Source organism: Macaca thibetana, chromosome 14 (genome assembly GCF_024542745.1).
Source record: "Macaca thibetana thibetana isolate TM-01 chromosome 14, ASM2454274v1, whole genome shotgun sequence".
NCBI classification, from domain to species: Eukaryota; Metazoa; Chordata; class Mammalia; order Primates; family Cercopithecidae; genus Macaca; species Macaca thibetana.
The window spans coordinates 40,188,126-40,203,328 of record NC_065591.1 but is presented as its reverse complement, the minus strand read 5'-3'; the positions used below and the strand labels follow the sequence as shown (position 1 = coordinate 40,203,328).

The 15,203-nt window shown below is 33.8% G+C and overlaps 1 protein-coding gene across 2 annotated transcripts in view; it reads left to right on the top strand.

The window, feature by feature from the left end:
* Positions 1-8,020, top strand: part of LUZP2 (leucine zipper protein 2) — a 580,450-nt gene extending 572,430 nt beyond the window's left edge. For both annotated transcript variants that reach the window (XM_050755404.1, XM_050755405.1), the window contains exons 11-12: positions 3,006-3,083; positions 3,909-8,020. In XM_050755404.1, the coding sequence (XP_050611361.1) occupies positions 3,006-3,083; positions 3,909-4,013 (183 nt within the window). In that variant the 3' untranslated portion in view covers positions 4,014-8,020. The remainder of the gene's footprint in view (positions 1-3,005; positions 3,084-3,908) is intronic.
* The last annotated feature ends 7,183 nt before the right edge of the window (positions 8,021-15,203 follow it).

Below are 15,203 nucleotides of genomic sequence, written 5' to 3'. Positions count from 1 at the left end.
CTCTGGTGTGTCTCTGAGACTCACTAACAATTTTATGAACCATCTTATGAAATTTCCACAATGCCTGTGAAGCACAGAAAGAGTAAATTTAAAGATACTATTCATTATGAGATAAAAGTATCAAAAAAGCTACAGCTGTCTTCTAGCCACAAAATATTTTCTTTAATGTTGAAATGTAGTAGGTTTTCATTGTTCAGATGATCAAAGACTTATCTCAAATAGTTGGTTGTGCTAACATTAATGAAATATATTCCATAGCAAATCCCATAGTGTCTTCCTCATGACAATGACCTCAGTGAAGCTTTATACATAAAGAGTTTTAAGTCAAAGATATTCAAGAAATATGTACATTATATCTCCTTCTTAGAGATTTATAACATATTGTGCATTATGAAGTGAAAATCAAATTTCATAGGTATATTTGAATTGCTAGCATGCCGATTAAAAATGCAAACCCCATATTTGTAGGACAGAATTATCACCCTGGAGTGTTTTTTTAGCAGCCACCTCCTGTGATTATGTGATCAGATCATTCAAGATCAAAACTTTAAGATATTGTATGTTGAGGTTTCTGAGAAGAACTACAATAAATACAACTGTTTAATGTTGAAATCAATTTTTCCCTAAACTTAAATGACATGAACTCCAATCTTACCAAGTGCATTTTGGGAAATCCTACACTATTCAAATGACTTTCTCTATGAACTACATTTTTTGAGCTTGATTTCTTACAATTAGTTAATTTTCCAAAGGGTAAATGCAAGAATAATAAAAACAACAGCCAGTTGGTTTATTACAGCAAAACAGAGTAATTATAATATTCCCAGAGAAATGTGAGGCTCCAATTATAAATTATACCATACCACAAGAAAAGATAAAAATATTTTTCCTTAGGCAGGGTAGTAGACTCCTCTATGTATATAAAGGAATACATAGTATTTAGAATACTGAAAAAATATTTAGAATTAGGTAGTTAAAAAGTATTTAGAATAAGCTAGTTAAGAATTCAGCTATTTTTAGTCTAATCGTGACAATCTCACTTTTTCTGTATACCGTAGGCTTATTTAGAAGAACCAATTGTGTATAAAATGTGCCTAAATATGGCCAAAGAAAGCAGGCATTTGTGAAAATTGCTGCAGCACACCAACATGGCACATGTATACATATGTAACAAACCTGCATGTTGTGCACATGTACCGTAGAACGTAAAGTATAATAAAAAAAAGAAAATTCTAAAGTATTGAACTATTACATCGCCAATATTTTAAAATTATTTATTATTTATTTAGAGATTACATATTGACCACTTTTTGGTAGGCATCTAGCTGTGATCTAGTGGCGATAAATGTTGTCTCTGTCTTAAAGTTATTCACAATATATTGGGGAGGCAGGCATGATTACATATATAAAAACAAAGGTAAGTGCTAAAGTTGTTATAAGCATTACTTTTAGAGCCCAGAAGGGTGACTGAGTCTGTCTAGCAGTAGAAAAGATGAAATATGGCAGAAATGAGTAGTTGGTTTTCAGGGGCCTGCAGTGAAGGAAGTGGGGTAGCACACACATGGGCAAAGAAATGTACAGATACATGGTTTGTGTTCAATTAAGAGCAATATAATATGAGAATAGAGGGAGCATGTAAAATAACCTTTAAAATCTGAATTAGAGTAGGTTTAATCTCCTCTAGGCCTTTTTATCTTCTACTCAGAATTTTCAGAGTTTAAAGTCAATTTAGCTCTCTATCCCCTGGTTCATTGCTTGGAAAGAAACTTATTTTTTTGATATCAGTGGGCCAGTGGTCTTGAATTTTATGTATAATTATATATATATATATATTCTTTTTTGATACATCGTAGCCCAGGTTGGAGTGCAGTGGCATGATCACAGCTCATTGCAGCCTCAACCTCCCAGGCAGAGGTGATCTTCCCCCTTCAGCCTCCCAAGTAGCTGGGACCACAGGCATGTGCCACCACCACACCCAGCTGCTTTTGTTTTTGTTTTTGGAAAGAGGACGTTTCACCATGTTGCCCAGGCTGGTCTCAAACTCCCGGGCTTAAGCAATCCACCCACCTCAGCCTTGCAAAGTGCTGCGATTACAAGTGTGAGCCATTTCACCTGGCCTAGTGTTCACAAATTATTAAACTGTTAGGCTCTGTCTTGCACATGGAAAAGATTATGAGAAATCTAACACACACACACACACACACACACACAAATGCAGATTCTTACACCACGTATGTTGCTGTTAATTTAAAAGTATGTATATAATAAAGAAGAAGAAAGACAGGAAGAGAGGAAGGAGGAAAATTATCAGTAAGTGAAAAAAAGAAAGAGAGGAAGGAAGAGAGGAGGGAGGGAGGGAGGGAGGGAGGATTGAATATTTTAACCCTGGTTAAAATGGAAGTGAAGCCCAAGTGGATCTTTTTTTTTTTTTTTTTTTTTTTTTTTTTTTTTTGCTAACACTTCATCTTCCTTTAAACTGTTGAAGCTAATAAGTAAGATCAGATATTCTGGCCAGTAAAATTCCTGGGATCTTAGTTCCAGAAATACTATCTTTCAAAAAAGATGATGAGGATTTTATGCAAGACAGATTGGTGGTCATATTAGTTACATTGCTTCCTAGCTTGCAATACTGATGTTCCTGCAGGCACTCAAATAATTGACATGTATGAATCACAGAGTCTGGATTCATTGCAGATATAGTAGTTTTGTAATATTTTACTTCTTTTTAAATGTTTTCCAGGGAAATAATTTTCCATTGGAATCGTACTTCTTTGTCGTAGCTGACTGCCATAAGCACCATTGTGATCCCCACACCAGCCAGGAATATTTGATCTCTCCTTGAAATCCCACTGCTGTGGTGAAGATTTTTGTCCGTAGCTTTTGATTTTTCAGTATGGATCAAAGTGATAGAATCTTCTCAACAGGAAGAATTCAAGAGAGTGTTTTTACCCCCCCGCTTTCTTTATTTAACTTCACTGATGTATTTTCAATTACTATTTTTGTAGGAAGGCAGAACCTGTTCAATGACGCACAAAGAAAGTCCTCCAAGTAATGCCACTGCAGAAACTGAGCCTATCCCACAGGTATGTGTTTGTTTCATTTTGATTATGTCAAAAAGCACTTCTTGAATCCATTGTATTTAACACTCTTCTCTCTTGCTCTAGCTGGGGCAGGATGTTGTACTTGCTAATACTATATAGCTAATACTATATACTATATAGTGTCTTCACCTGGGGGCTTTTCCAAGGCTGCTCTGCTTTCTACTAAGCTTTTGGCTTGACTATGTGAGGCCTTCAGAAGGTCAAGGGAGAAGGGAGTTCTCCCTCACTTGCACCCTCCCTCTCACAGACCAGGAAATAAAACAAAACAAAAATAAACAGGGATGATCAAACAGGCATATATTTCTTTTTGGACAAAGTAGATTAAAGAGGATTTGAGGAAGCAGACGAGGTGAAAAGAAGTACATATTGCTTACAAAAGCAAACAAAATAAACACAAGTCGAGAGCTTAATTCTGAATTTTTATTTGTAATTTATTATACTTGACCAAAAATATTATATCATTGACATTCTTAATATTTATTTCACTTAATACTAAAATGTTGAGTTAGATTTAACTTATTCTCAAACTTTGAATTAGATTAAAACAGAATTGAATGGTTTGGGCAAAGTTTTCTCAAAATAGTTTTTGAAACATTTTGCTCTTTTTAGACAAAATATTGTTTTGTAGTTTTATGAAATATAATTAACATCTTTACATTTGTTTCATTTCTGTCCAGTGTTCATTTTCTCTAAGATATTTGTTGAGATCTATGAATTTTCATTCTTATTCTGTTAGACTTTTCAATTTTTACCTTAACATGTATTTATTTTGATTCTTTTAATTGTCTTTTCTGTATTGTTTAACAGAAATTGCAAATGCCTCCTTGTTCTGAATGTGAGGTGAAAAAAGCCCCAGAGAAACCATTGACCAGCTTTGAAGGGATGGCAGCTAGAGAAGAAAAAATACTGTAAATACTAAGAAACTGTGTTAAAAACGTCCATTTGCTATTGTCTTCATACTCTTTTTAGACCACAAGCTTGATGGAAATACTGTTTCTAAAGCATGCAACTTTTTCACAATTTTATGTAACTTTATAAAGTAGTCTACAAATTTTCAAAGATTCCAGACCAATTATGATCCTTAAGCAATAACCTAATTGAAATGAATATCCACAGTCAAAAAAATTTTGTTGTCATCGGTAAATTGCCCCATATAAATTGGTCTGGTTTAACTCAAATGCTATCTAACATGTAATTCTCCTGGTTCGTTTGGATATCTAGTACTTCTATGATGTAGTTGTCAAAATCAACTGGAGGATAATAAAATATTGTGGGTTCTTAGCATTCTTAGAATCCAAATTACAATCATATCTATAAGGGTTTAGTCCACATGAGCCAACTGAAGTCACTTTCCTCAAGGTTGGAATTTGTGCCAACCTAAATACGTTGTTTATTTGATGGTGTTTATTGCTATTGGTATTATTTTGAACTACTAACAATCATTTTGTCTAAACAATGCTAAGACAATTCTGGGTCAAGAATTTTGTCAGCTAACATAATTCATTAAGTATTTTTGGCATCATATAGACAAAATATTTGGATGAATGACTAAATTTCTGACACGATTAAATATTTTGGCATTCTATAGACACATCTCTTATGTATGTCTACTGCAATTACTCCAAGTTAATAACCAAGTTGTCTGAAATACTTGGCAGGATTTTTGGTATGAAGTTGGGTAGTGGAGTAGGGAATGAAGAGTGAGTTCTAAAATACAAATATGAAGGCAGGTAATACCTATTACAAAGCAGGGGTTTGATGAAAGTACAATAGCCATGTTGATTCAATAAACCCAGTTGCATATTTTTTGAAAACAAATGTGTTATTGAAATAAATCAATGGCAGTGTTAATCCTTAAGAGTTCTGATTTTCTATAGGAATATCACTAATCAAATAAATGCACTCATGAATAATTGGAAAGTAGCTCACAAGCAAGTGGAATTGACCCTTGAATAATTATCTGGTTAATAGGTTTCATAGGACATTCAAAGTTGCAGACTCAGTTAATGACTACAGTTAAGTTGTCTGAACTGAAAAATCATTTCTTTTGTTTAGAACCTTTTTGCAACTGTAGAATGTATATTAAACCATTGGTTTTACAGGATGGATCTGTCAAACCACAATATATACATTTGGATCAGTGTATCCTAGAAGATAATTAATAAAAATATATTAAAGGAAATGTGTAATCAATAGATGAACTTAGATTCTGAGATTTAATGGCATACCTCTGATCAAAATGGCATATTGAAATAAATTTAAAGTTTTGGAGAATTGGAAAATATCATTAGCTGTAAAAGTAACATTATCATGTATTTATGTAGCAATTCTATTTTCAGAATGGTTCAGTGTCATTTATTAGCACAGACAGATGCCAACCACAGTGGTTCAACTTAACGATTTTTTGATGATTCCGTGAAAACTTCATAATTTCTACATACTTTGAATTTTGAATTTTTTTTGTTTGTTTTTTTGGAGGGCTAGTGATACATGGTCCACGAGATATTCAACATTTTATTATAAAATAGGGTTTGTGTTAGACAATTTGCCCAACTGTAGGATGAGGTATATGTTCTGAGCACATTTAAGCAGGTTTAAGTTAGGGTGGGCTATGATTTTCCATAGGTTAGGTATCTTAAATGCATTTTAGACTTACAATGTTTTCAACTTTGGATTTGTTTATCTGTATGTAACCCTATTGTAAATCAAGGGGCATTTACATTTTTCATAAAACCAGCTACCCAAGAAAAAAAGATAATTAGCTTTATGGATGATCTATAGAGCTTTCAGATGAAGTCACTAGGATAAAATAAAAGATCAAGGTCTGGTTTCTGCTGACTCCTTCATATTTCTAAAAATAATTTAATTATAGAAACTAGAATACTGCTAGTCTCGCAAGTCCTGTTCCTTGTAATTTTCCCACTGTGCTCAGTGGCCCTAACCATCTCCATAGTTTCATGACAGGGAAGCAGATCATTTATTTTTAATTTATATTCAGTCTCCCACCTCCACCCTGGGGCCCAACTTCCCTTGTAGGCCCTGTGGGTCCTATGGAAAGTTATTCACCATGTCATCTAGCACAGCATGTTTTGAAGCATCTTTGGAATGAAAAAAAAAGGAGAATCAGGCTGTTATTTTCTGAAATTGTCATGAGAGATAACATGTTGAACGGTAAGAACTCAGGTTGATATTAATCACGTTTTTATCAAGCTTCATTTTAAAGTTGTTTATTTTCTCTATGTTCTAAATTTATTTTATTAATTCCTGGCTTGATCAAGTGGGCTTTGGATCCATATGATTTTTTTTTTTTTTTTTTTTTGAAGTGAAGTCTCGCTCTTGTTACCCAGGCTGGACCGCAATGGTGCGATCTCGGCTCACTGCAACCTCTGCCTCCCGGGTTCAAGTGATTCTCCTGCCTCAGCCTCCCGAGTAGCTGGGATTACAGGTACCTGCCACCATGCCTGGCTAATTTTTATGTTTTTAGTAGAGACGGGGTTTCACCATGTTGGCCAGGCTGGTCTTGAACTCCTGACCTCAGGCGATCCACCTGCCTCAACCTCCTCCCAAAGGGCTGGGATTATAGGTGTGAGCCACTGCACCCGGCCAATGTATTTTTTCCCTTTAAATATATATGGCATTATACATCCAGCAAAGTTTACTATGTTATATTCATTGCATCATTTGTTTTAAAAAACAAAAAGAAACTTGTAGCACGAGACCTTTAAAAATATTTTTAGGAGTTCCTTTTAATAGCTAAGTTTGAGATTCTTTTTTAGTATATTCTATGACTGTACCTTAATGAATACATTTTATTTATCTCAGTTTCTAATTGCTTTAAAATATAATCAGATAAGTTAAAAATGTTTCTCTTACATTTGTGAATTTGTGTATGAGAAAGGGGCCATTTGTTACATCTTTTAATTAACAACTGAATAAACAGATGTTGTTTTAAAGGAATTAACACTTAAATCCCAACCGTCCTTATATGGGATAAAATATCAACCTAAATGTTGATTATAGAGAGTATAATTCTATTATGTACCTGTAATGATAAGCAGTGAAAGATTACTTACATTTTGAAAAATATGGAATTGATTCTTATTAAGAAAAAAGATATTTTCCAATGGAATAACTTGCTTTAATAGAGATACAACCAGAACCAACAATTGTATTTCTCTATAGTTATTTTAAAATAGTAATCAATGCTATGTATTTGATGTATTTGTTTCCAAATTAGAAATTTCTTTTGGCTTTGTGTTTTCTTTTATGTGCATTAAATATGTAAACTGAACCTGTTCCTAAAATGCATTAAACTTAAATGAGTGCTGTGTCTTATCCAATGCCAAAATTCTCAGAAGAAAAGTGAATAATTCAGTCATTCATCTGGATGTGGTTTTCTGTGTAATCTCAAGTATCTGAATATTGAAAAAACTAGGTGGCTAACTTTTTTTCATTCCTTATGCAGATGTTTAGCATCATAGTGCTGTTTCAGATACAGATCTGTTTCATAAAATATCCTCAATTACAAGTCTAAGACAGTTATATGTAAAGAAAATGTACTATTTTAGATGAGCAATGTGGATTACCGAACTAAAACAATATTTGTGAACTTTGCTATAATGAAATCTTTTATTTTTATAGCTCAGGTATTGTAATTAGCACTAATTGCAGCAGAGGCTGAAATAATTATTGACACCATAGCGTACCATAGAATAGGTTGAACTGGCCAGACCTAGAGAGTGAAGAAAACACATACTGTTTACTTAGGAGACATTTTCTTAGTCGTGTGTATAGTCCTAAACTTCCCCAAACTATGTGTTCATTTGGATTGTGTTATATAATATTAACAGTTGAATGATGAAGAATAAAAGATGCTGAAAGATGGCCTATTTTTTTCAATAAAGATTGTTACAAGAATACAATGTATATTATCTTACATAAACTAATTGAAAAAGCAGATATGAACATTAAAAATGGTACTTGCTTCTGTGTATCAGGATCTAAGAACTTTTCTTAAATAGCATCTTAAAATTTTCTTTAATCTTTCTTTTCCGGTGCCCCCAAAATCTTTTATTTTGCATGTGCTTTCTTTAAAAAATATAGAGTTCCATGGTGACAGGGATTTTGTCTTTTTTTAATTTAAATTTTTATTTTTAATTTATGAATTATTATTGTGATATGTAATAGGTACAATGTGATGTATCTCTATATATGAACACACAAGTAGTGGAATGATTATATCAAGTTAATTAACATATCCATCACCTCACAAATTAATCTCAAGTGCTTAGAGCTAGCTGCCTCATAGAAGATGCTCAAACATTTGTTGAATAAATTAATTTAGATGCTGAAACAGCAAGGGAACAAGCAGGCGAGCAGCAAGGGAGCATGTATTGGCATGAGAACAAAGAACCATAAGAAACAAAAATAAGCATTTTGTTTTGTTTGTTGTGATGTTTTGTTCTTAGATTATATTTTTTTTTAACTTTTTTTTTTTTTTTCCCTGAAAGATTTAGCAATAGGCCTGTGGCTGGGACTTTCTAAGCAGAGTAGATAAGGCACTCCTGGGTAAATTTTGAAATGTAGGTCAATGCAATCGAAATATTTCACGTGGACTTTATGAGTCTTTAATTGACACCCACTTCTGACACACACTTGGACATGCACAGGTTACTTCTTTTAGCATTCGTTTCCTAACCTATTGGGTCTTAAGCAATTGGCTTAAAACAGAGATTTTCTTCTACTTTCTGAAGAGACCTAGCCCTAACTCTTTAGTAGAAATAACTCTAGGGCTGCCGAGAGGTAAATGAATATCAAGAGGATAAGACTCTGGATTTTCTTTTTTTTTTTTTTTTTTTTTGAGACGGAGTCTCGCTCTGTCGCCCAGACTGGAGTGCAGTGGCGCGATCTTGGCTCACCACAAGCTCTGCCTCCCGGGTTCACGCCATTCTCCTGCCTCAGCCCCCCAAGTAGCTGGGACTACAGGCGCCTGCCACCATGCCCATTTTTTGTATTTTTAGTAGAGACGGGGTTTCACCTTGTTAGCCAGGATGGTCTCGATCTCCTGATCTGGTGATCTGCCCATCTCGGCCTTTCGAAGTGCTGGGATTACAGGCGTGAGCCACCGCACCCAGCCCAGGACTATGGATTCTATAATCCCTTCATCTTCAACTAAAATATTTATTATTTTACATAATTTATTTGTTGGGCTTATATAATGTGCATATACTTTTATTGGAGAAAGGGTGTCCAAGTCTAAAGTAATTTGAAAGTCACAGATCAAGAGGATCTCTATGATCCCTCCTTCCTATTTGTTCATTCAGTCAGCCATTCAATCATTCAATAAATATTCTTTGAGATTCTGATATGTGCCTGGCATTCTACTTGTTACTGAGGATTCAAATGTAAGCAAAAGTAATAGTTATGAATACCAGTATGTTTCAGTTACACCATTCATTCTTTTAGGTGATTTAAAAAAATGTATTAAATATTCTCAGGATTCTTTGAAATAGACATTACAGTTATTATTATTTCACAGTTGAGGAAATTGAGATAGAGAAGTAGCAATTAAATTACCCCAAATCATACAGCTAGTAAGAGGAAGAGGGGAGATATGGACCTGGAAATGAGTTACTGGAATCCATGCATTTAACAACTTCAACATGCAGGCTCTCCTGGGGCCCTGCCCTGATGGAATTTCAAGTTTTAAAAAAGAGAGACAATGATTAATGAAGGAAGCATACAGATAAATGCATTACTGCAACAAATACAAACGTGAGTTCTCTTTATAGCATACCATAGCATAGAGTCAGGGATATCTGAATGTCTTAGCTGTGCACAGGCTTGATGGAGAAAATGATATTAAGCTAATTTTAATAAAAATAGGATATTTGTATGGATGTTCAAACCTTCAAAAAGGAAATTTTCTGGTATTAGATACTAGCTAACAATATTTGAAAGTGCAAACTTGAATTCACATAATTAGATATTTGCTAATTAGTGCTGTGCAAAAAAAGGAAAGCATCATATGGTAGAATCATTGCTTCCTATTTCCTGCAAGCTATAATATCTGGCTCTATTAGGTATAAATGATCCTGAAATGTAGGATTCTTCCATAAACCTTAATTTCTAGGGCTTAAACTTGTAGTATTCTCTCTCCCTGTCTTTGAAAAGCCCTGAGTTTAATATTAAAATTATTGATTGAAGTTGTCTGTGGAGTGGTTATAGCATTTGCATCATCAATCAGTGTGGTGTGAATGCATTTCCCTTTTCTCCCTTTCTTAGCACTCTCCCACTCGTAAATTCCTTAGTTATTTAGAGAACACCATTTCCTTTCTTGGCTTGTAGACACAGTAGCATCTTGGGAAAAACATAGAATGTATTTGTTCACAGAAAATGCAGGATGATTTGAATGAAGCTCCTGGAAGAAGCGGTTGACCTCTATACCTGGTTAACTGCGGAATGAGCATGCCTTCCTGGGCCACATCTCTATCCAGGATGATCACAAGAGAAGGCACCCTGTAGTGGGTCATGAGTAAAATGTGATGCTGACACTCTGCACATAAGAACCACTAAGAATGACAAGTCTGGGTGATTTTGACAGATCTTGCTGAAGTAGATGGGTCATAAATAAAAATGAATTATTTACTAGATGTGTTTCCAGTCATTACTCATTGACCATGTAGGTGCTCTAATGAATATTAGCCGAATTAATAACTACAAGTTTGAAAAAGTATGAGATAGATGATAAATGTTCTTCAAATCATCAGAACTTGAGATCAGCTAGGTGTGTCCAAAAAGTAAATTAGATTATTAAGTTGACATAATTAATTCTAATACCCTTGAAAGAGAATACGCCTTCTCACATTTTATTCTCTTTGGAGGAAAAACAGCCTGTTTGTAAGTATTCGACTTAATATGAGTAAGGGAATAAGAAGGTGGTTGAGGTTTGGGGCAGTATAAACACTGAGATACCCTCACTTTCCACAATGAATACATAGACTGGTTTTTGAATGAGGAATTAGAGCAGATCTTTCTCTACAACATTAAAAAAAAAAAAAAACACTGTCATTTCCTCTTTCATTATCACTTCATTTAGGGAGTTTGCACCTAAAGGCTTTTTGGTATTTGAGTCTCCAAATAAGTTTTAGATATTCCTATGATGCATTTGTTTTACCCATTGACATGGCATCTATTAACTGAAACCTAATAACTTTTCATGTATGTTCCTATGGACAAATATGTGCATTGTTTGTGCTTGTGCATATTCTTGTTTGTATAGGCCTGTTGTAGGCATTATTATAGGAATTCCATACACATTTGTGCTCTCTGGCATTTGTACACATTCTTATTTGTGGATGGGTAAATTTAGCATATAAATAACCTCATATGTTCACATCTCTCCACATGGATGTACATGCCTTCATGATGTTCATTAATATTAATTCATCAAAATATATACTATATGTATATTTATGATATGTTATATGTGTTGAATACATTTCATATATAGATCAGTTGAGTACCTTTTTATACCCTGATTCCATTTACATGTTTCATAGTATTTGAACATAGGAATTCTAAGAGCATAGTAGATAACTGCATATTTATAGTTAAGTGAGAGTCCAATGCTGTTGCAGTGAGCACACTGTGCTAATTCATGCTGTGGAAGTGAACACACTAAATTAGCATACCACTTCAGTTATTTGATAGGGTAGCCATCCTCAGTTCTCAAGTACAAAGGCTTGGTTCATATGCCTCTTTATGTTTTCTCATTCATCTACACTTAGACCTAGACCAGAGAGTTATATTTGGAACTATTTGCTGGATGCACTAAAGCGGGGGAATCCTGTTGGCATGGTTCTGCATGCATGTAACCTCAAATGGATTTTGTAGATGATCTTCATTGTTACCAAAACATTTTTTATTTGAGGAAAATTTTGCAAGTATTTACACTAGATAATATCCACTGTGACTATACTGGAACAAAGGTATTCTGATAGAGAAAAAAAAGAATGTAATCATAAGATCCAGGAAAGAGAGGTATTTTATTTATCTTAACTGATAAGAAGAGAATGTTCTAATGACAGGTATTTGCTGTAGAAGTTTCTAGGCATAGCTTACCCTGAAATCAATACACTTTTGAAAATGTCTGTTTATGAGGAAATACATTGCTAAGGTTTTGTCTTATTGTCTTTATAAAAAATAAAATTATGTTACTTTGTTTTCTGTGTTTTCTTTGAAATTTGGGTTAATTACAATAAAATCCATGTTTATAATGTACAGAATAAAACACTAATTAATCCATGGTGGAATTGCTAAGGTTAATGGGCTTTTACTTAAGATGTGATGTGCTTTATATAATTTTATTTTCACAGATAAACAGAAGATAGATATGTCTGTTTGATTCAAATTATCTATTTTCTATCAACTTCAACTTTACCAGGTGACCTGGTACATAATTCTTTTTTTCCAACACATCGTAAGATTTAATATCTCCTACTAGTCCATGAAATATGAATAAACAATGCAAACTCACAAATTATTTTTTCTAAAGGTTGATGCATGTACTTAGGCCAAAGGCTAGAGTGGATATTGTGGTGGTAGACTTTTAAATGAAATACTCATAGCAGCATAATTTATAATCCTTTGGGTATATACCCAGTAATGGGATGGCTGGGTCATATGGTACATCTAGTTCTAGATCCTTGAGGAATCGCCATACTGTTTTCCATAATGGTTGAACTAGTTTACAATCCCACCAACAGTGTAAAAGTGTTCCTATTTCTCCACATCCTCTCCAGCACCTGTTGTTTCCTGACTTTTTAATGATCGCCATTCTAACTGGTGTGAGATGGTATCTCATTGTGGTTTTGATTTGCATTTCTCTGATGGCCAGTGATGATGAGCATTTTTTCATGTGTCTGTTGGCTGTATGAATGTCTTCTTTTGAGAAATGTCTGTTCATATCCTTTGCCCACTTTTTGATGGGGTTGTTTGTTTTTTTCTTGTAAATTTGTTTGAGTTCTTTGTAGGTTCTGGATATTAGCCCTTTGTCAGATGAGTAGATTGCAAAAATTTTCTCCCATTCTTATGCTGCTATAAAGACACATGCACACGTATGTTTATTGCAGCACTATTCACAATAGCAAAGACTTGGAATCAACCCAAATGTCCATCAGTGACAGATTGGATTAAGAAAATGTGGCACATATACACCATGGAATACTATGCAGCCATCAAAAAGGATGAGTTTGTGTCCTTTGTAGGGACATGGATGCAGCTGGAAACCATCATTCTTAGCAAACTATCACAAGAACAGAAAACCAAACACCGCATGTTCTCACTCATAGGTGGGAACTGAACAATGAGATCACTTGGACTCGGGAAGGGGAACATCACACACCGGGGCCTATCATGGGGAGGGGGGAGGGGGGAGGGATTGCAATGGGAGTTATACTTTATGTAAATGACGAGTTGATGGGTGCTGACGAGTTGATGGGTGCAGCACAGCAACATGGCACAAGTATACATATGTAACAAACCTGCACGTTATGCACATGTACCCTACAACTTAAAGTATAATAATAATAAATAAATTTAAAAAAAATAATAAAATTAAAAAAAAAAAAAAAAAGAAATACTCAGAAGACTTCTTGAACTTGGCTCTCAATTCTGTGTCTTGAAATACACTATTTTAGGCCAGATTTTCTAAAGGTTACTTTGCTGCATACATGTGTCTCAACCTTGAGGAGTGTACACATAACTGTCCATAGAAGTGGTAAAATATGTTTATAAGCAAATGCTTTGGAGGTAGACTGTTAGCATTACATTTTTAAATCAGTTTTTTATGTTTGTGTTCTCAATTAGCTAATCTCTGTGTGTTTCAGTGCTTCCATCAGTAGATTGGGAATACTAAGATAGCATACCTCAAGATAATAACTATTTCATTTAAATATTAAATGAGATTACATGAGTAAGACACGCAGGAAACATTTAATAAATGATAATTATATTTTAAGGGTATTTACACATATAGAAATGCATTTGCAAATGCATAATAAGAAAATTATGCATTTGGAATTGGATATGTGTTCAGTCTGTGTGTGTGTGTGTGTGTGTGTTGGAGGGTGTCTATATGTAGTGAGCAGGAGATATGATGTGTCTTATTTCTAAAGAAACTATATTAATGTTATTATCTAAAGTAAAAGACTGGAGTTATCTAGTTATACTTATGTTGAACTCATATTTCTTAAGAGTAAAGAGCTTAGATATGATGATAATCTTCTTAAAATCCCTGAGTAGTAGCATGAAGTGACTCTCCATCTTATATACTCAATATTGTCACACTTTTTTTTTCTTCTAAAAACATCTAATTTTGTCTCCTGTTGTGAGTCACAAATACTAATTAGGAGAACAGAATTCTGTTTACTTCTTTCCCAAGATTTTATAAGAATGTTTCATTTCCTTTACCTTCCGGCATAAATTATTTTCTAAATTTTGTTTTCTTATCTAATCTAAAGTGATAATAAATAACATCTGTGGAAAAATGACAAATTGATTTATCCTTATTTGCAATGATATAATTTTAGTAAGATGTAGTATAGGCTATAATCTAAAGTGATTTGCAACAGTTCATTCTAGAAATTGAGTAGATATAGAAATAAAAATGTTATAAGATTTAATGATATTTTTATTAATAGAAAATTCCAAATTGTTTTTTTGCTTTTCCAAGTTTTAAACATGCATTGATCTAGTATTAATTCTACAGAGACCTTTAAAACACTAATAAAACATTAATCAAAACCAAGCTTCATTTCAGGTTTTATGGTGGAAATAATTTTACACACATTCATTACTTTTTGAAATGAGATTCTGATTCTCAATAGGGAAATAGAAGCATCAATTTTCCTTTTCAATCTTTCTTCATCCCTACTTCAAAGCCTCATGGACTTCTTTATGCTTTCCCTTTTTCCCATTTTTTCTTTATTAAAGAAAAATGTGTGAAAAGACTTCTTCCGGATATGCCCGGAAATTCTTTTTGAGAGTGTAAATGAGATGAGGTCTTTGTGGAACTGAAAGCCCCCAGAAAGTTTGAGATTT